We start from the raw sequence: 20,090 nt of genomic DNA, 5'->3' as shown, positions 1-20,090 counted from the left end.
CAGGTGTCCCCAGGTGTCCCCAGGTGTCTCCAGGTGTCCCCAGGTGTGTCCCCAGCTGTCCCCAGCTGTCCCCTCTGTCCCCAGGCACTTCCCCCACCCGTACTACAGCCTGCACCTGCACCTGCCGGGCTCCAACGCCTCGGCCCGGCCGCAGGGCTGTCCCCAGGTGTGCCCAGGTGTCCCAGGTGTGTCCCCAGGTGTGTCCCCAGCTGTCCCCTCTGTCCCCAGGCACTTCCCCCACCCGTACTACAGCCTGTGGCTGCACCTGCTGGGCTCCAATGCCTCAGTGCGGCCGCAGGGCTGTCCCCAGGTGTGTCCCCAGGTGTCCCCAGGTGTCTCCAGGTGTCCCCAGGTGTGTCCCCAGGTGTGTCCCCAGCTGTCCCCTCTGTCCCCAGGCACTTCCCCCACCCGTACTACAGCCTGCACCTGCACCTGCCGGGCTCCAACGCCTCGGCCCGGCCGCAGGGCTGTCCCCAGGTGTGCCCAGGTGTCCCAGGTGTGTCCCCAGGTGTGTCCCCAGCTGTCCCCTCTGTCCCCAGGCACTTCCCCCACCCGTACTACAGCCTGCACCTGCACCTGCCGGGCTCCAACGCCTCCGCCCGGCCGCGGGGCTGTCCCCAGGTGTCCCCAGGTGTGTCCCCAGCTGTCCCCAGCTGTCCCCTCTGTCCCCAGGCACTTTCCCCACCCGTACTACAGCCTGCACCTGCACCTGCCGGGCTCCAACGCCTCGGCCCGGCCGCAGGGCTGTCCCCAGGTGTGTCCCCAGGTGTCCCCAGCTGTCCCCAGGTGTCCCCAGGTGTCCCCAGGTGTCCCCCATGTCCCTCCAGGCACTTCCCCCACCCGTACTACAGCCTGCACCTGCACCTGCCGGGCTCCAACGCCTCGGCCCGGCTCCTGGTGCTGGACTCGGTTCTGCTCTGCGGCCTCAGCGACGATTTCGGGGCGGGCCCGGGGGGCGCCCGGGACGCGGCGGCGGCGGCGGCGCACCTGGGCTGGCTGCGGGCGCAGCTGGCGGCGGCGGCAGGTGACGCCTTCCTGCTGGTGGCCGGGCACTACCCGGTGTGGTCGGCGGGCAAGCACGGCCCCACCGGCTGCCTGCTGCGGCTGCTGCGGCCGCTGCTGCGGCGGCACCGCGCCAGCGCCTACCTGTGCGGGCACGACCACAACCTGCAGGTGAGACACGCACAGGTGAGACAGGGGGATGGACAGGGGATGGACAGGTGAGGGATGGGCACCGCGCCAGCGCCTACCTGTGCGGGCACGACCACAACCTGCAGGTGAGATGGACAGGGGGATGGACAGGGGACAGGGGGATGGACAGGTGAGACACACAGGGGTGAGGGATGGGCACAGCGCCTACCTGTGCGGGCACGACCACAACCTGCAGGTGAGACGGGCACAGGTGAGACAGGGGGACAAGTGGGACACACAGGGGTGAGGGATGGGCACCGCGCCAGCGCCTACCTGTGCGGGCACGACCACAACCTGCAGGTGAGACAGGGGATGGACAGGTGAGACACACAGGGGTGAGGGATGGGCACAGCGCCTACCTGTGCGGGCACGACCACAACCTGCAGGTGAGACATGGACAGGTGAGATAGACAGGGGACAGGGGAGGGATGGGCACCACGCCAGCGCCTACCTGTGCGGGCACGACCACAACCTGCAGGTGAGACAGGGACAGGTGAGATAGACGGGTGAGGGATGGGCACAGCGCCTACCTGTGCGGGCACGACCACAACCTGCAGGTGAGACACGGGATGGACAGGTGAGACAGGTGAGACACACAGGGGACAGGGGTACGGACAGGTGAGACACACAGGGGTGAGGGATGGGCACCGCGCCAGCGCCTACCTGTGTGGGCACGACCACAACCTGCAGGTGAGACGGGGACAGGTGAGACAGGGGGATGGACAGGGGATGGACAGGTGAGGGATGGGCACTGCACCAGCGCCTACCTGTGCGGGCACGACCACAACCTGCAGGTGAGATGGACAGGGGGATGGACAGGTGAGACAGGGGGATGGACAGGTGAGACAGGGGGATGGACAGGTGAGGGATGGGCACCGCACCAGCGCCTACCTGTGCGGGCACGACCACAACCTGCAGGTGAGATGGACAGGTGAGATGGACAGGGGGATGGACAGAGGGATGGACAGGTGAGGGATGGGCACCGCGCCAGCGCCTACCTGTGCGGGCACGACCACAACCTGCAGGTGAGACAGGAACAGGTGAGATGGACAGGGGACAGGTGAGGGATGGGCACCGTGCCAGCGCCTACCTGTGCGGCCACAACCACAACCTGCAGGTGAGACAGGGGGATGGACAGGTGAGACACACAGGGGGATGGACAGGGGGATGGACAGGTGAGACACACAGGGGTGAGGGATGGGCACCGCGCCAGCGCCTACCTGTGCGGGCACGACCACAACCTGCAGGTGAGACACGGACAGGTGAGATAGACAGGGGTGAGGGATGGGCACCGCGCCAGCGCCTACCTGTGCGGGCACGACCACAACCTGCAGGTGAGATGGACAGGTGAGATAGACAGGGGACAGGGGTACGGACAGGTGAGACAGGGTACAGACAGGTGAGGGATGGGCACCGCGCCAGCGCCTACCTGTGTGGGCACGACCACAACCTGCAGGTGAGACAGAGGGATGGACAGGTGAGACGGGGGGATGGACAGGGGAATGGACAGGTGAGACAGACAGGGGTACGGACAGGGGTACGGACAGGTGAGGGATGGGCACAGCGCCTACCTGTGCGGGCACGACCACAACCTGCAGGTGAGGCATGGCCAGAGCTGCAGAGAGCCCAAAGGTGCGCAGGGACACCTCAATCCTGCTGGGGCAGCCCCAGGTGTGTCCCCAGGTGTGTCCTCCAGGTGTGTTCCCCCAAGTGTATCCCCAGCTGTCCCCCCAGCTGTGTCCCCAGGTGTGTACCAGGTGTGTCCCCAGGTGTGTCCCCCAGCTCTATCCCCCCAGGTGTGTCCCAGCTGTCCCCCAGGTGTGCCCTGACCCCGCCCTCTCCCCGCAGTACCTGGAGGAGGGCGGGGTCGCCTACATCCTGAGCGGCGCCGGGAACTTCATGGAGGACTCGCGGCCGCACGCGGGCTCGGTGCCGCCCGGGGCGCTCCGGTTCTTCTTCGGCAGCCCCGGCAGCCCCGGCGGCTTCGCCCACCTGCGCCTGGAGCCCGGCGGCGCCACCGTCACCTTCCTGGAGGCCACCGGGCGCGTCCTGCACCGCGTGAGGATCCCGCCGCGCCGCCTCTGAGCGGCACCGGCACCGGCACCGGCACCGGCACCGGGACAGCGGGACGGAGGGACGGAGGGACAGATGGACAGGGGACAGAGGGACAGGGGGACGGAGGGACAGGGGGACAGAGGGACGGAGGGACAGAGGGGACAGCGGGACAGGGGGACGGAGGGGACACTGGGGACAGAGGGACAGCGGGACGGAGGGACACACGGACAGAGGGACAGCGGGATGGAGGGGACAGGGGGACAGCGGGACAGACGGACAGCAGGGACAGCGGGACCCCTTCCCTGGGGACCCCCTGAGATGGCGGAGTCCCCCCGGGGGACGCTGGGGACAGAGGGACACACGGACAGAGGGACAAGGGGACAGCGGGGACCCCCTGAGATGGCGGAGACCCCCGGGGGACGCAGGGGACACCGACCCCGCCGGCTCTGGGGACACGCCGCCCCCTGAGAGTCCCCCGGGGGACGCTGCGGCCCCGCGCGCCAATAAAGGCTTTGAACGGACCCGAATTCGCCGCGATTCGCCCCAAAACCGCGCGGGGGCGGGGCCTCGCCGCACCGGCCACGCCCCCCGCGCCGCTGATTGGCTGCGCCGCGCGTCCGTCTGGAGGGCGGGACAGCGCGCGCGCCGCTCGGGTCCCCGCTGGTGATTGGCTGGGGCGCTGCTCCCATCAACCAATGAGCGGGGAGTTCGCGCGTCACGTGGGGCAGAGAGGGCTGTTCTTGCCGCTGATTGGCTGAGGGCGGAGGGGCGGCACTTCCGGGAACGCGGCGGGAGCGCGGCCGGAGGAACCGGGAGGGACCGGGGGGAACCGGGGGGAACTGGGAGGGGCCCGAGGGGTCCCGGCGGGGCCGAGCCGCCCCCGGCACGTCCCGCAGCGGCTCGGGGCCACTCCAAGGCGGCTCCCGGGGCCGATCCCGGCGTCGTTCCCGTTCCCGAGGCCGTTCCCGGTTCTGGGCTCCGGTGCGGCCGCCATGGGCCGCCGCAAGTCGAAGCGGAAGCCGCCGCCCAAGAAGAAGATGACGGGGACGCTGGAAACGCAGTTCACGTGTCCCTTCTGCAACCACGAGAAGTCCTGCGACGTCAAGATGTGAGCGGGGGACACCGGGCACCGGGGGGACACCGGGCACCGGGCACGGGGGTGGGCGGCAGCGCGGAGACGGCGACGGAAGAACCGGGGGGGGAAGCGGAGAGGGGGGACACGGACGGGGACACGGGGCGCCGGGGGGTGCCGGTACCGGGGCGGTCACGGGGGCACCGGGGGGGTTCGGGACGGAGCCCGGAGGGGTCACGACCCCCTCGCGCCCCGCAGGGACCGCGCCCGGAACACCGGGGTGATCTCGTGCACTGTGTGCCTGGAGGAGTTCCAGACCCCCATCACCTGTATCCTTACCGGGAGCCCCCCGTGACCCCCCCGTGACCCCCCCGGGACCCCCCGGGACCCCCCGGGAGCCCCAAATCCGCGTTGGAGCCTTAACGGCGCCCCGAGACCTGTCGGAGCCCGTGGACGTTTACAGCGACTGGATCGACGCCTGCGAGGCGGCCAACCAGTGACACCGGGGACACCGGGGGGACACCGGGGGACACCGGGGGGACACCGGGGGACACCGGGGGCACCGCCCTGGCCCCACACCCCGGCGGGTCACCACGCCCCCGGGCCCCGGTGCCACCCCCGAGCCGGTGTGGCGGTGACATCCCCCACCCAGCCCCTCAGACTTGTCCCTGTCCCCACGGGGACACCGGGCCGGGGGTGGCGCCCGGTGTGGGGACGGCGGCGCTGCAATAAACGGCCCGAGATGGTGGCCCCGGTGTCCCCCGTGTCACCTCTGTGTTCCTCCGTGTGCCCTGGTGTCCCCCGGTGTCCCTTGTGTCCCCCCCGGTGTCCCCCCGTGTCCCCTCCATGTCCTTCCGGTATCCCCCGTGTCCCCCGGTGTCCCCCCGTGTCCCCCGGTGTCCCCCCCGTGTCCCCCTGGTCCCCCCCCGTGTCCCCCGGTGTCCCCCCCGGTGTCCCCGGTGTCCCCCCCGCGGTGTCCCCCTCCGTTTCCCCCCCCGTGTCCCCCCCGGTGTCCCCCGGTGTCCCCCCCGGTGTCCCCCGGTGTCCCCTCACGCTCCCTCGGCGCTGTCACCTCTGCGTGTGGCTTTTATTGTGCCTCGGTGGCTTCACACGTGGCGGGGGCCGAAACCGGGACCGATACCGGGACCGATACCGGGACCGATACCGGGACTGATACCGGGGCTGATACCGGGGCCGAACCCACCGGGGCCATTACCGGGACTGAACCCCCCGGAGCAGATACCGGGACCAATCCCGGGGCCGTTACCGGAGCCAATCCCAGGACTGAACCCCCCCCCGGGGCCGATTCCCCCCGGGGCCACTCCCGTGATCGTCCCCGCCTTGGGGGCCATTTCCCGGTGCTGCCCGCGCCCAGGAGCGATCCCGGGGCCGGTTCCCCCGGCGTCGGCTCGGCGGGGTGCGGTGCGGCGGTCCCAGCCTCGGTTCCGGTTCCCCAGGTCCCTCGGCGGGGCGCGGAGCGGCCGGTACCGGTTCCCCGGAGCCGGTTCCACGGAGGGGGTTCCCCAGTGCCGGCCCCGGGGCCGGTTCCCCGGCGTGGCTCGGCGGGGCACGGTGTGGCCGGTGCCGGTTTCCCGTTGCTGTTTCCCTGGTGCCAGTCCCGGTGCCGGTTTCCCGTTGCCGGTTCCCCGTTCCCAGCCCCGGAGCCAGTTCCCCGGTGCCGGTGTCCCGTTCCCAGCCCCGTTGCCGGTTCCCCGTTCCCATCCCCGGTGCCGGTTCCCCGTTCCCAGCCCCGTTGCTGGTTCCCCGGTCCCAGTCCCGTTGCCAGTTCCCCGGTGCCGGTGTTCCGTTCCCAGCCCCGGTGCCGGTGTCCCGTTCCCAGCCCCGTTGGCAGCCCCGGGGCCAATGTCCCGGTGCCAGCCCCGGTCCCGTTCCCAGCCCCGTTCCCATCCCCGGTGCCGGTGTCCCGGTCCCAGCCCCGTTCCCAGCCCCGTTCCCAGCCCGGTTGGCAGCCCCGGGGCCGGTTCCCCGGTGCCGGTGTCCCGTTCCCAGCCCCGTTCCCAGCCCCGATGCCGGTGTCCCGTTCCCGGTCCCGTTCCCAGCCCCGTTCCCAGCCCCGTTCCCAGCCCCGTTCCCAGCCCCGGTCCCAGCCCCGTTCCCGGTCCCGGCGCGGCTGGGCGGTGTCAGCGGTGGCGCGGTGCAAGCGGCGGCGGCGGCGGCGGCTACTGGGAGTTGTAGAGGGCGGCGTGGCCGTCGCAGCCGTCGAGGCCGAGCAGCTCGGGGCCGCCGCAGTACTTGGGGTCGTAGACCTGGCGCGGCAGCCCGTACACCGTCATGCCGGTCTGCGAGGCGCCCTTGTTGCTGCCCATCTGCAGCCCGATGGTCAGCGTGTCGCAGCGCTCCATGCCCAGCGCCGGCTCGAAGATCTGCCGCTTGGTGCCCGGCGCCGTCATCCCCGCCTGCACCGGCGGCGCGTCAGCGCACCGGGGGGCGGCGGGGGGCGGCGGGGGGCGCGGGGCACCGAGGGGAGCGGGGCGGGACGGGGGGCACGGCACACCGGAGGGGCAGCGGGGATCCTCGGGGGGCGCGGGGCACCGAGGGGAGCGGGGCGGAACGGGGCGGGGGGCTCGGCACACCGGAGGGGGAGCGGGGATCCTCGGAGGGCGCGGCACACCGGAGGGGGAGCGGGGCGGGACGGGGGGCGCGGCACACCGGAGGGGAGCGGGGATCCTCGGGGGGCGCGGCACACCGGAGGGGAGCGGGGCGGAGCGGGGGGCAGCGGGGCGGGACGGGGCTCCTCGGTGCTGCCCGCGGGGCATTCGTCCCCTCCCGGTCCCCCTCCGTCCCCTCATTGTCCCCTCATTCTCTCTCCACCCCGCCTTTGTCCCCTCTCTGTCCCTTTTCCTGTCCCCTGCCTTTGTCCCCTCATTGTCCCCTCTCCCTGTCCCCTCCTCTCTGTCCCCATTGTCCCTTCATGCCCCCCTCAGAGCCCCATTGAAGTCCCCCGGGGCCTCTCCCCATGGTGGCAGTGTCCCCCTGGGGTGTCTGTTCCTATGGGGTGGCAGTGCCCCCATGTCCCCGCCCGCGGTGGCGGTGTCCCCGTGCCCCCCGCGGTGTCCCCGTGTCCCCATGGAGTGGCCGTGTCCCCGTGTCCCCGTGGGGTGGCAGTGTCCCCATGTTCCCCCCCGCGGTGGCGGTGTCCCCATGTCCCCCCGTGGTGTCCCCCTGTCCCCGTGGGGTGGCGGTGTCCCCGTGCCCCCCGCGGTGTCCCCGTGTCCCCACCTGGCTGGCGCCTTTGTTGGTGCCCATCTGGAGGCTGATGGTGGCCTGGTCCAGGGGCTGGTCCGTGCCCAGTTTGGGGTCGTACAGGTGCCGCCGTGTCCCGTACGCCGTCATGCCCTGCTGGCTGGCGAACTTGTTGGTGCCCATCTGGGGGGGACACGGACACGGCGTCACCGGCTGTCCCCGGCCCGCCCCCCGTGTCCCCCCCGTGTCCCCGGTGTCCCCGGCTGTCCCCGGCCCGCCCCCCGGCCCGCCCCCCGTGTCCCCGGCGTCACCGGCTGGCCCCGGCCCGCCCCCCGGTGTCCCCGGTGTCACCTGCAGCCCGATGATGTTCCTGCCCTCGCGCAGCTTCTCGGGCTGGAAGCGCCGCTGCTGCTTCTCGGCGTATTTCACCCCCAGCCCCACGTTGTTCCCCTTTGTCTTGGCCTGGCGGAGACCGGGGCGTTCTGGGGGGGCTCTCGGGGCCCCCAGACCCCAAATTCCCTCCCCAGACCCCAAATACCTGCCCCAGACCCAAAATACCTGCCCCAGACCCAAAATACCTGCCCTGGATCCCAAATACCCTCCCTGGACCCCAAAATACCTGCCCCAGACCCCAAATACCCTCCCTGGATCCCAAATACCCTCCCTGGACCCCAAATACCCTCCCTGGATCCCAAATACCTGCCCTGGATCCCAAAATACCTGCCCCAGACCCCAAATACCCTCCCCGGACCCAAAATACACTCCCTGGATCCCAAATTCCCTCCCCAAACCCCAAATTCCCTCCTTAGACCCCACATTCCCTCCCCATGATCCCAAATTCCCTCCCCGGACCCCAAATACCCTCCCCAGACCCAAAATACCCTCCCCAGACCCCAAATACCTACCCCAGACCTCAAATACCCTCCCCAGACCCCAGATACCCTCCCCGGACCCCAAATACCCTCCCTGAATCCCAAATACCTGCCCTGGATCCCAAATACCCTCCCCGGACCCCAAATTCCTTCCCCAGACCCCAAATGCCCTCCCTGGACCCAAATTCCCTCCCCGGACCCCAAATTCCTTCCCCAGACCCCAAATACCCTCCCTGGATCCCAAAATACCTGCCCCAGACCCCAAATCCCCTCCCCACACCCCAAATCCCCTCTGGACCCCCCTCCAGCAGCAGCCGGGTGCCCCCCAGGGGGCCACAAGGACCCCCCGTGCCCCCCGTGCCCCCCGTGCCCCCCGTGCCCCCGTGCCCCCCGTGCTCTGTGCCCCCCGTGCCCTCCGTGCCCCCCGTGCCGTGCCCCCCGTGCCCCCCGTGCCCCCCGTGCCGTGCCCCCCGTGCCCCCCGCGCCCCCCGTGCCGTGCCCCCTGTGCCCCCCGTGCTGTGTCCCCCGTGCCCCCGTGCCCCCCGCGCCCCCCGTGCCGTGCCCCCCGTGCCCCCTGTGCCCCCCGTGCTGTGTCCCCCGTGCCCCCGTGCCCCCGTGCCCCCTGTGCCCCCCGTGCCGTGCCCCCCGTGCCCCCCGTGCCCCCCGTGCCCCCCGTGCTCCCCGTGCCCCCCATGCCCCCCGTGCCGTGCCCCCCGTGCCCCCCGTGCCCCCCGCGCCCCCCGTGCCGTGCCCCCCGTGCCCCCCGTGCCCCCCGCGCCCCCCGCGCCCCCCGCGCCCCCCGGGCTCACCTGGCTGGCCAGGGCGATCAGCGTGGACTGCACCTGGGTGTGGTTGGTGTTCTCGAACAGGTCGTTGGCCTCGAAGATGTCGTGGGGCTTCACCCCATAGCGCGTGATGGCCCGCAGGAAATTCCCGATGTTCTCCAGCTGCCCTCGGGGGGTTCGGGGTCAGACACCCCCCAGACCCCGCTTTGGGGTCAGACACCCCCCCCAGACCCGGCTTTGGGGTCAGACACCCCCCCCAGACCCGGCTTTGGGGTCAGACACCCCCCAGACCCCCAGCTTTGGGGTCAGACACACCCCCCAGACCCCGCTTTGGGGTCAGACACCCCCCCCAGACCCGGCTTTGGGGTCAGACACCCCCCAGACCCCGGCTTTGGGGTCAGACACCCCCCAGACCCCCAGCTTTGGGGTCAGACACCCCCCAGACCCCCAGCTTTGGGGTCAGACACCCCCCCAGACCCCAGACACCCCCCCCAGACCCCCGTTTTGGGATCAGACAACCCCCCCAGACCCCGCTTTGGGGTCAGACACTCCCCAGACCTGCCCCAAATTCTGGGGAACCTGCCCCAAACCTCAGCTTGTGGAGGAAGATTCCCCCCCCCAGACCCCCGGTTTTGGGGTCAACCCCCCCAGACCCCGGTTTTGGGGTCAGAACTCCCCCAAATCCCCAGTTTTGGGGTCAGAACTCCTCCAGACCCCCGTTTTGGGGTCAACTCCCCCAGGCCCCCGGTTTTGGGGTCAGAGCCCCCCCAGATCCTCCCCAAATTCCGGGGAACCCCCAGCCCGGGTTTTGGGGGCTCCCCTCCCTCACCTTGTGCCAGTTCTGGACGGGTTCGTTCACCTTCGGCACCGAGCCCGGCTGCAGCTTGTTAATGAGCCTGGGGGGTCACAGGGGGGTCACAGGGGGTCACAGGGGGTCACAGGGGGTCACACGGGGTCACACGGGGGTCACAGGGGGTCACACGGGGTCACACGGGGTCACACGGGGGTCACACGGGGTCACAGGGGGTCACAGGGGGTCACAGGGGGGTCACACGGGGTCACACGGGGTCACACGGGGTCACAGGGGTCACACGGAGGTCACAGGGGGTCACATGGGTGGGGCAGCACAGGTGGGGTCACCCGAGCTGGGGTCACCCTGGGATGGCCCCAAAATCCAGCCAGGACTGGGGGGGGAGGGGGGACAGGCCCAGCAGTGCTGGGGACAAGGCTGTGCTCAGCAGGGGTCAAAGGTCAGGGGTCAGCACAGGGTCAAGGGTCAGCCCAGGTGAGGGAGGGGTTAAAATTCCCGGAGGATCCTCCCAGGCTGGGGCAGGGGACACAGGGAGGGGGACAAAGTGGGGGTCCGGGGGGTCTTGGGGGTCCCAGGGCAGTCCCGGGGGTCCCAGGGCGGTCCCGGGGGTTCCCGGGGGTCCCAGGGCGGTCCCGGGGGGGTCCCAGGGGTCCCGAGGGTCCCAGGGCGGTCCCGGGGGGGGGTCCCGGGGGTTCCCGGCGGTCTCAGGGGTTCCCGGGGGTCCCAGGGCGGTCCCGGGGGTCCCAGGGCGGTCCCGGGGGGGTCCCAGGGGTCCCGAGGGTCCCAGGGCGGTCCCGGGGCGGTCCCGAGGGTCCCGGGGGGGTCCCGGGGGCGGTCCCGGGGGTGTTCCAGGGGGTCCCGGGGGGGGTCCCGGGGGTCCCGGGGGCCGTACTCGCAGAGGATGACGCCGTCCTTGAGCCCGTCCATGAAGTTGTCCCCGATCCGGCGCCCCGTGGTCCCCTCGATCCAGGCACGGAGCTCCCGCTCGTGCTGAGGGTCGTACTTCTGGGCCAGCTGGGGGACAGGGACAGTGACAGGGACAGGGGACAGGGGACAGGGACAGTGACAGGGGACAGGGACATGGCCGGGGGACAGGGGACAGCGTCAGGGGACAGGGACATGGCCAGGGGACAGGGGACAGGGGGACAGGGGGACAGCATCAGGGGACACCGCCAGGGGACAGAGGACAGCGTCAGGGGACAGGGGACAGTGCCGGGGGACAGGGGACAGGGGACAGGGGACAGAGGGACAGAGTCAGGGGACACAGGGACAGCGACAGGGGACAGGGACATGGCCAGGGGACAGGGGACACCGCCAGGGGACAGTGCCAGGGGACAGGGGACATGGCCAGGGGACAGGGGACAGGGGGACAGGGTCAGGGGACAGGGGGACACCACCAGGGGACAGGGGGACACCGCCAGGGGGACGTGGTGTCACGGAGAATGTGGGGTGTCCCCTCATGGAGATGGGGGGACACGGGGACAGTGTGAGGGGGACAGGGAGGATGCGGGGCCCCCACGGGGACACGGGGACCCTGGCGGGGCCACCCGCAGGGGACCCATCCCCAGCGGACAGGGGACACGGGGACACGGGGACACGGGGACACGCTCTGGGGACGCCCCGGGGGACGGCGCGGCGGGGCCGGGGATCCCGCGGGGCCCGGGAGGGGCCCGGGAGGGCCGGGGGTGCCCGGAGCCCCCCCCGCCCCGCCCCGGCCCCCCCGGGAGCGGCGGCAGACCGGGCCGCCCGAACCTTTGCCCATATATAGCCCCGGCCCGGGGCCGCCGCCGCCCGCCCGCCGCGCTCCGCCGCCTTATAAGGGCTCACGGCGGGGCCGGGGGGCGCCGGGGCCCCCCCGGGCCGCCGAGCCCCCCCGTTAACCCTTCACGGGCCGGGGCGCGCCGGGACCCCCCCGCCGCGTCCGTGCCCCCGCCGTGTCCGGCGCCTCCCGCCCGCCCCGGGCCCCCCCGAACCGCCCCCGTTAACCCTTGACGGGGCGGACACCGGCGGGACGCCCCCGGAGCTCGTGGGGGGGTCCCGGGGTCCGCCCGCTCCGTGCCGGTGTCGCCCCCTCCCCTCCCCGGCCCCGGCGGGGGGTCCCGGTGCCGCCCCCGCTCCCGCTCGGTGCCCGTCACCTCCCGCGGGCCCGGGGCTGCGGGGGCTCCCCGGGCCGAGAAACCCCCGATCCCCGTTAACCCTTAACGGCCCGGTGCCCGCCCGGACCCCCCGCTGCTCACGGGGGGACCCCCGCTGCCGCCCCCTCCCCTCCGTGACGCCCTCCGGGGACCGGGTGCCCGTCCCCTCCCGCTTACCGGAGGCACCGGGGGCTGCGGAGCTCCCCGGGCAGCCCAACGCCCCCGCCGGTGAACCGGCGCCCGGTGCGAGCCCCCGGGGGGACCCGCCGGTGCCGCCGCCCGGTCCCGGTGCCCGTCCCGTCCCTCCCGGGGCAGCACCAGGGACAGCGCCGGGTCCCGCCCCCGCTCCCGCCGGGTCCCGCCGCGACCCCCGCCCGCCCCGGTGCTGCCGCCGCCCCGGGGGAGGGGATGGCACCTGCCCGGGCCCCCCGGTTCGGTTCGGCTCGGTTCGGTTCGGCTCGGTTCGGTTCGGTGCGGGGCTGCTCACCTTGTTCTTCACCTCGGCCGAGAGCCCGTAGGCCGGGCCGCGGTTGAAGTGCGCGTTCGACATTCCGGGGGTCGCGGGGGTCGCGGTGGCTCCGGGGGGGTCGCGGCGGGCGGGTGGCGCCGGTTCGGGGCTGTCCCGGGCGGGTTCGGGGCTGTCCCGGGCGGGTTCGGTGCCCTCGGCTCGGGTCGCTGCCCTCGCTCGGTTCCTCCCGGTCCCGTCCCGGCGCCGCCACTTTTAAAAGTGGGCGGTGGGCGCGGAGCCCCCCCGGGCCGGGCCGGCCGCAGCCAATCCGCGCCCTCCGCCGCGCTGACGTCACGGCGGGGCGGGTGATGGCGTCATTTTTTCCACATTTAGCGGGGGGGATCCCGGGGGGGGCAGGGGAATCCCGGAACGCCCCCCCGCCCCAAATCCGCCCTTCCCCTTCTGCCCCCCCCACCGGACACCCGTGTCCCCCCCGGTCATCTCGGTGTCCCCCCCGGCGGGGACCCCCCTCAGGACTCGGGGACACCCCCTCGGTTCCTGGGGACCCCCCGGGGCACCGGGGGTCTCTTCCCCGCCCTCCCGGGACCCCCCGGTGCCGCGGGACCCCCCAGGACAGCGCGGCTCGACCCCCCCCCCGTCCCGGTGCCGTCACCGGATCGGACTCCGCCGCCCCCCCGGGGGGGGACACGACTCGTCACGGGTGGGGAATGTCCCCCTCCCCCTCCCCGTTGCCCCTCCCCCTCCCCGGCCGTCCCCGCCCCCCCCGCGGCTCCGGGACCCCCCCCGGTCCTGGGGGGACTCCCGGCCCCCCCCCCGGGATCGGGGAACCCCCTCCCCCCCTCCGCCGGGGCTGCCGGCGCGGCTCTGACGTCACCGTTCACGCCCCGTGACGTCACCGCCGATCCCCGTCCCTGCACTCATCCCGGGGTCCCGCTCTGACGTCACGGGGGAACCCCTTCCGAGCCCCGCCCCTCTCTCCCTGCCAATCACCGCGCCCGCCGAGAAACGCCGAGCGGCGATTGGCTGCGCCCGGCCGGCCCCGCCCCCACACCCGGCCAAGATGGCGGCGCCCAGCGGCGCGACCCCGCGTGGGGACAGCGGGGCCCGGCCGTGAGGCGACAGCGGCGACAGCGGCGACAGCGGCGACAGCGCGACAGCGGCGACAGCGCGACAGCGGCGACAGCGGCGACATGCGGCTGGGCTGGCTCCGCGCCCTGCCCCGGCCCCTCTGGGGCGGCCCCGCAGCGCCGGAGGTGCGGGACGCACCGGGGACAGCGGGAGGGAGGGGACGGACGGAGGGGACACGGGGACGGGGGGGGAAAATGAGGGGGGGAGAGGGGACACGGGGGGACATCGGGGACGGGGGAGGGGGGACACGGGGGGACATCGGGGACGGGGAGGGACAGAGGGAGGCGGGGGTGTGGGGGGACAGGCGGTTCGGTGGGCACCGGCGGGCCGGGGGGACACGGGGGGACACGGGGGGACACGGGGACAGCTGTGGGGTGACCCCTTTGTCCCCTGCCAGCTGTGTCGCAGGTTGTGCCAGCGCCCCGCGCGCGTCCCCAGCGAGGGGGGCGACACCGCCGAGGGGACCCCGAAACCTCGCCGAGCCCAGAGGCGCGACCCCGCGGAGAGCGGCGCCCCGAGGGGCGACAGCTCGGGGGGTGACAGCTCGGGGGGTGACACCTCGGGGGGTGACACCTCAAGGGGTGACACCTTGAGGGGTGACAGCTCGGGGGGTGACACCTCGGGGGGTGACAGCTCGGGGGGTGACACCTCGGGGGGTGCCACCTCGGGCGGTGACACCTCAAGGGGTGACACCTCGGGGGCTGACACCTCGGGCGCTGCCCCCCCCGAGCCCCCGCCGCGCCGCCCCCGCTCCCGCCGGTGGGACGCGCACGGCGGGGACGCGCACGGCGGGCACGCGCACGGCGGTCCCGGCGCGGAGGGCGAGCCGGGCGGCGGCGTTGGCGGCGGGGCCGCGTTCGAGGCGGCGCTGCGGGAGCTCGGGCGGGCCCCGGCGGGGCGCGGCGGGCGCCTGGCGCTGGTGGAGGCGGCGCTGGCGGCGCTGCCCGCGCTGGGCGCCGAGCGCAGCCCGGCCGCCTACAAGGCGCTGCTGCGGCTGCTGCCCCGCGGGCCCTGGGTGCCCCGCGGGCCCGTGCAGCGGCTGCTGTTCCCCTTCCCGCGGCAGCAGGAGTGCGGGCTGCGGCTGCTGGAGCAGATGGAGCGGCACGGTGAGCGGGGACGGGGACAGGGGATGGGGACAGCGGGGGACATGGGATGGGTACAACAGGGGATGGGGACACGGAACAGGGACAGGGGACACGGGATGGGGACAGCGGGGGACAGCTGGGGACAGTGGGGGACACGGGATGGGGACAGGGGATGGGGACAGCTGGGGACAGGGGGGGACATGGGATGGGGACAGCGGGGGACGGGGGGGACAGCAAGGGACAGTGGGGGACATGGGATAGGGGACAGGGACAATTGGGGATACGGGATGGGGACAGGGGACAGCTGGGGACACAGGATGGGGACGGCTGGGGACAGCGGGGAACATGGGACAGGGACAGGGAACAGCGGGGGACAGCTGTGGACACGGAATGGGGACAGGGGATGGCTGGGGACACGGGATGGGGACAGCTGGGGACATGGGTTGGGGACAGGGGATGGGGACAGCGCTGCGTGGGGACACCAGACAGCCGGGACATGGGATGGGGCTGCTTGGGGACAGGGGACAGCCCTGCCTGGGGACAGCTGGGACACCCGGCTACCCGTGCTGCTGGGTGTGCCCTGCTTGGTGTCCCTGGGGTGTCCCCAACCTGTCCCCGCTGTCCCCAGGGTGTCCCTGCTGTCCCTGGGGTGTCCCCAGGGTGTCCTCAGGATGTCCCTGCTGTTCCTCGGGGTGTCCCCGGGGTGTCCCCGCTGTCCCCAACGCGTCCCCGCTGTCCCCGGGGTGTCCCCAACGTGTCCCCACTGTCCCCACGGTGTCCCCAGTGTGTCCCTGCTGTCCCTGGGATGTCCCCGGGGTGTCCCCAGGGTGTCCCCGCTGTCCCAAATGCGTCCCCGCTGTCCCCAGGCTGTCCCCGGGGTGTCCCCAACGTGTCCCCACAGTGTCCCCACGGTGTCCCCAGTGTGTCCCTGCTGTCCCCAGGGTGTCCCCCTGTCCCCAGTGTGTCCCCAACGTGTCCCCGCTGTCCCCGGGGTGTCCCCAGGGTGTCCTCAGGATGTCCCTGCTGTCCCTGGGGTGTCCCCAGGGGTGTCCCCACGGTGTCCCCCTGTCCCCACGCTGTCCCCAACGCGTCCCCGCTGTCCCCAGGGGTGATGCCGGACGCCGGGACGCGGTTCCTGCTGCTGTCCCCAATGTGTCCCCAGGGTGTCCCCCTGTCCCCATGCTGTCCCCAACGTGTCCCCGCTGTCCCCAGGGGTGATGCCGGACGCCGAGACGCGGTTCCTGCTGCTGGGGGTGTTCGGGCCGCGCAGCCGCCCGCTGCGGAAGCTGCAGCGGATGCAGTTCTGGCTGCCGCGCCTGCGGCACCTGGACCCCCACCCGCTGCCCCCCCGGCTGCCCCCCGGCATGGCGGCCGCGCGGCTGGGGCTGGAGCGCATCGCCCGCGACCCCGGGGCCACCATCACCGTCGTACAGGTGACAGGGACATGGGGACAGGGACAGGGCTGGGGGGACACAGGGGACACAGGGGACACAGAGCCTGGGGCTGGAGCGCATCGCCCGCGACCCCGGGGCCACCATCACCGTCGTACAGGTGACAGGGACATGGGGACAGGGACAGGGCTGGGGGACACGGGGGGACAGACCCCGGGGCCACCATCACCGTCGTACAGGTGACAGGGACAGGGACAGGGACACAGGGGACACGGGGGGACACAGGGGACATGGGGGGACACAGAGCCTGGGGCTGCAGCGCATCGCCCGGGACCCCGGGGCCACCATCACTGTCGCACAGGTGACAGGGACAGGGACACAGGGGACACGGGGGGACAGACCCCGGGGCCACCATCACCGTCGTACAGGTGACAGGGACAGGGACACAGGGGACATGGGGGGGACACCGAGCCTGGGACCACCATCACCGTCGTACAGGTGACAGGGACAGGGACAGGGCTGGGGGAGACATGGGGGGACAGGGACAGGGCTGGGGGACACAGGGGACATGAGGGGACACGGGGGGACACAGAGCCTGGGGCCACCATCACTGTCGTACAGGTGACAGGGACAGGGGGACATGGGGGGACACGGGGGCTCACAGGGACATGGGGGAGACATGGGGGGACAGACCCGGGGCCACCATCACTGTCGTACAGGTGACAGGGACACAGGGGACAGGGACACAGGGAACAGGGACAGGGACAGGGCTGAGGGGACAGAGGTGTCCCTGCAGTGACTCCCTGTCCCTGTCCCTGTCCCTGCAGTGACCCCCTGTCCCTGTCCCTGTCCCTGTCCCGCAGGCGCCGGTGCCGGACTCGGGGGACGATGAAGGCTCCGTGCAGCCCTTCATCATCAGTGAGGGCTGGGGGGTGCTGGGGTGCCCTGGGGGGGTGCTCGGGGGTCCCTGGGGTGGGTTTGGGGGTCCCTTGGGAGGGTTTGGGGTCCCTGGGGTGGGTTTGGGGTCCCTTGGGAGGGTTTTGGGGGTCCCTTTGGTGGGTCCCTGGGTTTGGGGTCCCTCGGTTTGGGGTCCCCAGGGTGGGTTTGGGGTCCCCAGGGTGGGTTTGGGGTCCCTTGGGAGGGTTTGGGGTCCCCGGGGTGGGTTTGGGGTCCCCAGGGTCTCTGTGAGGGGTTTGAGGCAGGGTTTGGGGTCCCTGGGCTTGTGGTTGGCTGTTCCCGTGTCCCCCTGCTGTCCCCTGGTGTCCCCATGTCGTGTCCCCGTGTCCTGCAGTGTCCCCATGTCGTGTCCCCCGTGTCCCCATGTCCTGTCCCCGTGTCCTGTCCCTGGTGTCCCCATGTCCTGTCCCGTGTCCCGCGGTGTCCCCATGTCCTGTCCCGTGTCCCCGTGTCCTGCAATGTCCCCATGTCGCTGTCCCCGGTGTCCCCAGGCTCGCAGAGCCCCGAGCAGCGGGAGCTGCTGGCCCGGCCCTGCCCCGCCCGGTGTCCCCCGCTGTCCCCATGTCCTGTCCCGTGTCCCCGTGTCCCGCGGTGTCCCCATGTCGCTGTCCCCGGTGTCCCCAGGCTCGCAGAGCCCCGAGCAGCGGGAGCTGCTGGCCCGGCACGGCCCCGCCCGGTGTCCCCCGCTGTCCCCATGTCCTGTCCCGTGTCCCCATGTCCTGTCCCGTGTCCTGCAGTGTCCCCATGTCCTGTCCCCTGTCCCCATGTCCCCATGTCGTGTCCGGTGTCCCCAGGCTCGCAGAGCCCCGAGCAGCGGGAGCTGCTGGCCCGGCACGGCCCCGCCCGCCCGGTGTTCGTGGAGGGGCCGTTCCCGCTCTGGCTCCGCGGGACCCTCCTCAAATACTTCGTGCTGCGGGGGGACCCCCTGCCCCCCCACCTGCGGGTCAGCCGGGGCGGGGGGCGTCGGGGGGGGGCTGGGGGGGCCGGGACAGGTGGGCCAGGACCCCCAGAACCCAGCGCACCGGGAGACCCCCATGGCCTGCGTGGGAGGGCGACCCCCAGACCCCTCCACCCATCCCAACCCCCCTTTTGGCCCCCCAGACCCCCCCACCCATCCCAACCCCCCCTTTTGGCCCCCTCAGCCCCCCCAGGACTCCCCTTTTGCCCCCCCAGCCCCCCCATTTTGCCCCCCAGCCCCCCTTTTGCCCCCCCAGCCTGCCCCTTTGTCCCCCCAGCCCCCTCATTTTGCCCCCCCAACCCCCCTTTGCCCCCCAGGACCCCTTCTTTTGGCCCCCCCAGCCCCCATTTTGCCGCCCCCAGCCCCCTCCTTTTCCCCCCAGGACCCCCCATTTTGCCCCATTTCGCCCCCCAGCCCCCCGTTTGCCCCCCAGGACCCCCCATTTTGCCCCCATTTTGCTCCCCAGGCCCCATTTTGCCCCCCAGCCCCCTCCTTTTGGCCCCCCAGCCCCCCATTTTACCCAATTTAGCCCCCCCAACCCCCATTTGCCCCCCAGGACCCCCGTTTTGCCCCCCCAGCCCCACATTTTGCCCCCCCAGTCCCCCCTTTGCCCCCCAGGACCCCCCTTTTGGCCCCCCCAGCCCCCCTTTGCCCCCAGGACCCCCCATTTTGCCCCCCCAACCCCCCGTTTGCCCCCCAGGACCCCCCATTTTTGCCCCCAACCCCCCTTTTTGCCCCCCAGGACCCCCCCCCGGACCCCGAGCGCAGTTTTTATTTCCCGCTGCGCCTGGAGCTGGACCTGGAGCGCGGCCCCTGGGACGACGACGAGTTCGCGGTGGAGCGAGGTGGGCGAGGGGGGCTCGGGGGGCTCGGGGGGGCTCGGGGGGCTCGGGGGGGGCTATGGGGGCGGCTCGGGGGGGCTCGGGGGGCTCGGGGGGCTCTGGGGGCTATGGGGGGCTATGGGGGGGGTCTCCCACGCCCCCTGACCCTTTTCCCCCCCCGCAGCGGAGGAGGGCCCGGTGCTGGCGCTGTGCGTGGTGGGCGCGGGCGGCCCGAGGGCGGCTCGGGGGGCTATAGGGGCGGCTCGGGGGGCTCGGGGGGGCTATGGGGGGGGTCTCCCGCGCCCCCTGACCCTTTTCCCCCCCCCCGCAGTGGAGGAGGGCCCGGTGCTGGCGCTGTGCGTGGCGGGCTCGGGGTGGGCTCGGGGGGCTCGGGGGGCTCAGGGGGGCAATGGGGGGGTCTCCCCGCGCCCCCTGACCCTTTTCCCATCCCCCCGCAGCGGAGGAGGGCCCGGTGCTGGCGCTGTGCGTGGCGGGCTCAGGGGGCTATAGGGGCGGTCCGGGGGCTATAGGGGCGGCTCGGGGGCTCGGGGGGGCTATGGGGGGGGTCTCCCCGCGCCCCCTGACCCTTTTTCCCCCCGGCAGTGGAGGAGGGCCCGGTGCTGGCGCTGTGCGTGGCGGGCTCGGGGGGCTCTGGGGGCGGCTCGGGGGGCTATGGGGGCGGCTCGGGGGGCTATGGGGGGCTATGGGGGGGGTCTCCCCACGCCCCCTGACCCTTTTCCCCCCCCCGGCAGTGGAGGAGGGCCCGGTGCTGGCGCTGTGCGTGGCGGGCGCGGGCGGGCGGCGCTCCCTGGCGCGCTGGATCGCGGCGCTGCAGCGGCGGAACCCCGCGCTCGGCCGCACCCCGGTCATCTTCCGCCTCGGACCGGGCGCCGACCCCGCCGCCGAGCCCCCCCCGCGGCCCCGCCTGCACCGGGGCGGCCCCCCGGGAGCGGGGCTGCGGCCCCCCGAGGGGCGGGAGGCGGGCGGAGAGACCCCCGAGAACGGGGGGGAATAAAGGGGGTGATGGAGAGGGCGAGTCGTGATTGTGGGGCGCTGGGGGGGTTTGGGGCGGTTTTGGGGGCATTTTGGGGGGGTTTGGCGCGGTTTGGGGGGTTAGGGGGGCTTTGGGGCGGGTTTGGGGGGGGGTTGGGGAGGG

The 20,090-nt window shown here is 72.9% G+C and overlaps 4 protein-coding genes across 4 annotated transcripts in view; 3 read left to right on the top strand and 1 right to left on the bottom strand.

The window, feature by feature from the left end:
• Positions 1–3,354, top strand: part of ACP5 (acid phosphatase 5, tartrate resistant) — a gene marked incomplete at its 5' end in the record, with an annotated part of 4,053 nt that extends 699 nt beyond the window's left edge. Inside the window, 5 exons of the mRNA XM_084223853.1 lie at positions 85–166; positions 396–479; positions 673–786; positions 828–1,173; positions 3,040–3,354. Of these exons, the coding sequence (XP_084079979.1) occupies positions 85–166; positions 396–479; positions 673–786; positions 828–1,173; positions 3,040–3,276 (863 nt within the window). The 3' untranslated portion in view covers positions 3,277–3,354. The remainder of the gene's footprint in view (positions 1–84; positions 167–395; positions 480–672; positions 787–827; positions 1,174–3,039) is intronic.
• A 669-nt stretch (positions 3,355–4,023) lies between these two features.
• Positions 4,024–5,198, top strand: ELOF1 (elongation factor 1). The gene is made up of 4 exons (XM_084223896.1): positions 4,024–4,354; positions 4,577–4,647; positions 4,754–4,836; positions 4,869–5,198. The coding sequence occupies exons 1-3, from the start codon at positions 4,239–4,241 to the stop codon at positions 4,816–4,818; spliced, it is 252 nt and encodes an 83-aa protein (XP_084080022.1). The 5' UTR covers positions 4,024–4,238; the 3' UTR covers positions 4,819–4,836; positions 4,869–5,198.
• Positions 5,199–6,385: 1,187 nt separating this feature from the next.
• CNN1 (calponin 1) lies at positions 6,386–12,807 on the bottom strand. The gene is made up of 7 exons (XM_084223891.1): positions 12,613–12,807; positions 10,883–11,004; positions 10,009–10,075; positions 9,204–9,341; positions 7,874–7,984; positions 7,559–7,705; positions 6,386–6,735 (listed from the first exon to the last, which is right to left on the bottom strand). The coding sequence occupies exons 1-7, from the start codon at positions 12,673–12,675 to the stop codon at positions 6,499–6,501; spliced, it is 885 nt and encodes a 294-aa protein (XP_084080017.1). The 5' UTR covers positions 12,676–12,807; the 3' UTR covers positions 6,386–6,498.
• An 844-nt stretch (positions 12,808–13,651) lies between these two features.
• On the top strand, positions 13,652–19,956 carry ECSIT (ECSIT signaling integrator). The gene is made up of 7 exons (XM_084223939.1): positions 13,652–13,847; positions 14,120–14,828; positions 16,020–16,240; positions 17,062–17,116; positions 17,950–18,098; positions 18,856–18,958; positions 19,687–19,956. Exons 1-7 carry the CDS (start codon positions 13,785–13,787, stop codon positions 19,947–19,949), a joined length of 1,563 nt encoding a protein of 520 aa, XP_084080065.1. The 5' UTR covers positions 13,652–13,784; the 3' UTR covers positions 19,950–19,956.
• Positions 19,957–20,090: the final 134 nt, after the last annotated feature.

Source organism: Fringilla coelebs (assembly GCF_963513975.1).
Source record: "Fringilla coelebs genome assembly, chromosome: 32".
In the NCBI taxonomy this organism is placed as follows: Eukaryota; Metazoa; Chordata; class Aves; order Passeriformes; family Fringillidae; genus Fringilla; species Fringilla coelebs.
This window is presented reverse-complemented; position numbering and strand designations above follow the sequence as displayed.

Excerpts from the sequence above, each read along its gene's own strand:
- ECSIT (XM_084223939.1), top strand. The coding sequence starts at position 13,785 with ATGCGGCTGGGCTGGCTCCGCGCCCTGCCCCGGCCCCTCTGGGGCGGC. Across the intron at positions 13,848-14,119 it reads GCGGCCCCGCAGCGCCGGAG|CTGTGTCGCAGGTTGTGCCA; the intron begins GTGCGGGACGCA and ends GTCCCCTGCCAG. Across the intron at positions 18,099-18,855 it reads CCCTGCCCCCCCACCTGCGG|GACCCCCCCCCGGACCCCGA; the intron begins GTCAGCCGGGGC and ends TTTGCCCCCCAG.
- CNN1 (XM_084223891.1), bottom strand. The coding sequence starts at position 12,675 with ATGTCGAACGCGCACTTCAACCGCGGCCCGGCCTACGGGCTCTCGGCC. Across the intron at positions 7,985-9,203 it reads TGATCGCCCTGGCCAGCCAG|GCCAAGACAAAGGGGAACAA; the intron begins GTGAGCCCGGGG and ends GGTCTCCGCCAG. Across the intron at positions 7,706-7,873 it reads GGAACATCATCGGGCTGCAG|ATGGGCACCAACAAGTTCGC; the intron begins GTGACACCGGGG and ends TGTCCCCCCCAG.
- ELOF1 (XM_084223896.1), top strand. The coding sequence starts at position 4,239 with ATGGGCCGCCGCAAGTCGAAGCGGAAGCCGCCGCCCAAGAAGAAGATG. Across the intron at positions 4,355-4,576 it reads AAGTCCTGCGACGTCAAGAT|GGACCGCGCCCGGAACACCG; the intron begins GTGAGCGGGGGA and ends CGCGCCCCGCAG. Across the intron at positions 4,648-4,753 it reads GTTCCAGACCCCCATCACCT|ACCTGTCGGAGCCCGTGGAC; the intron begins GTATCCTTACCG and ends CGGCGCCCCGAG.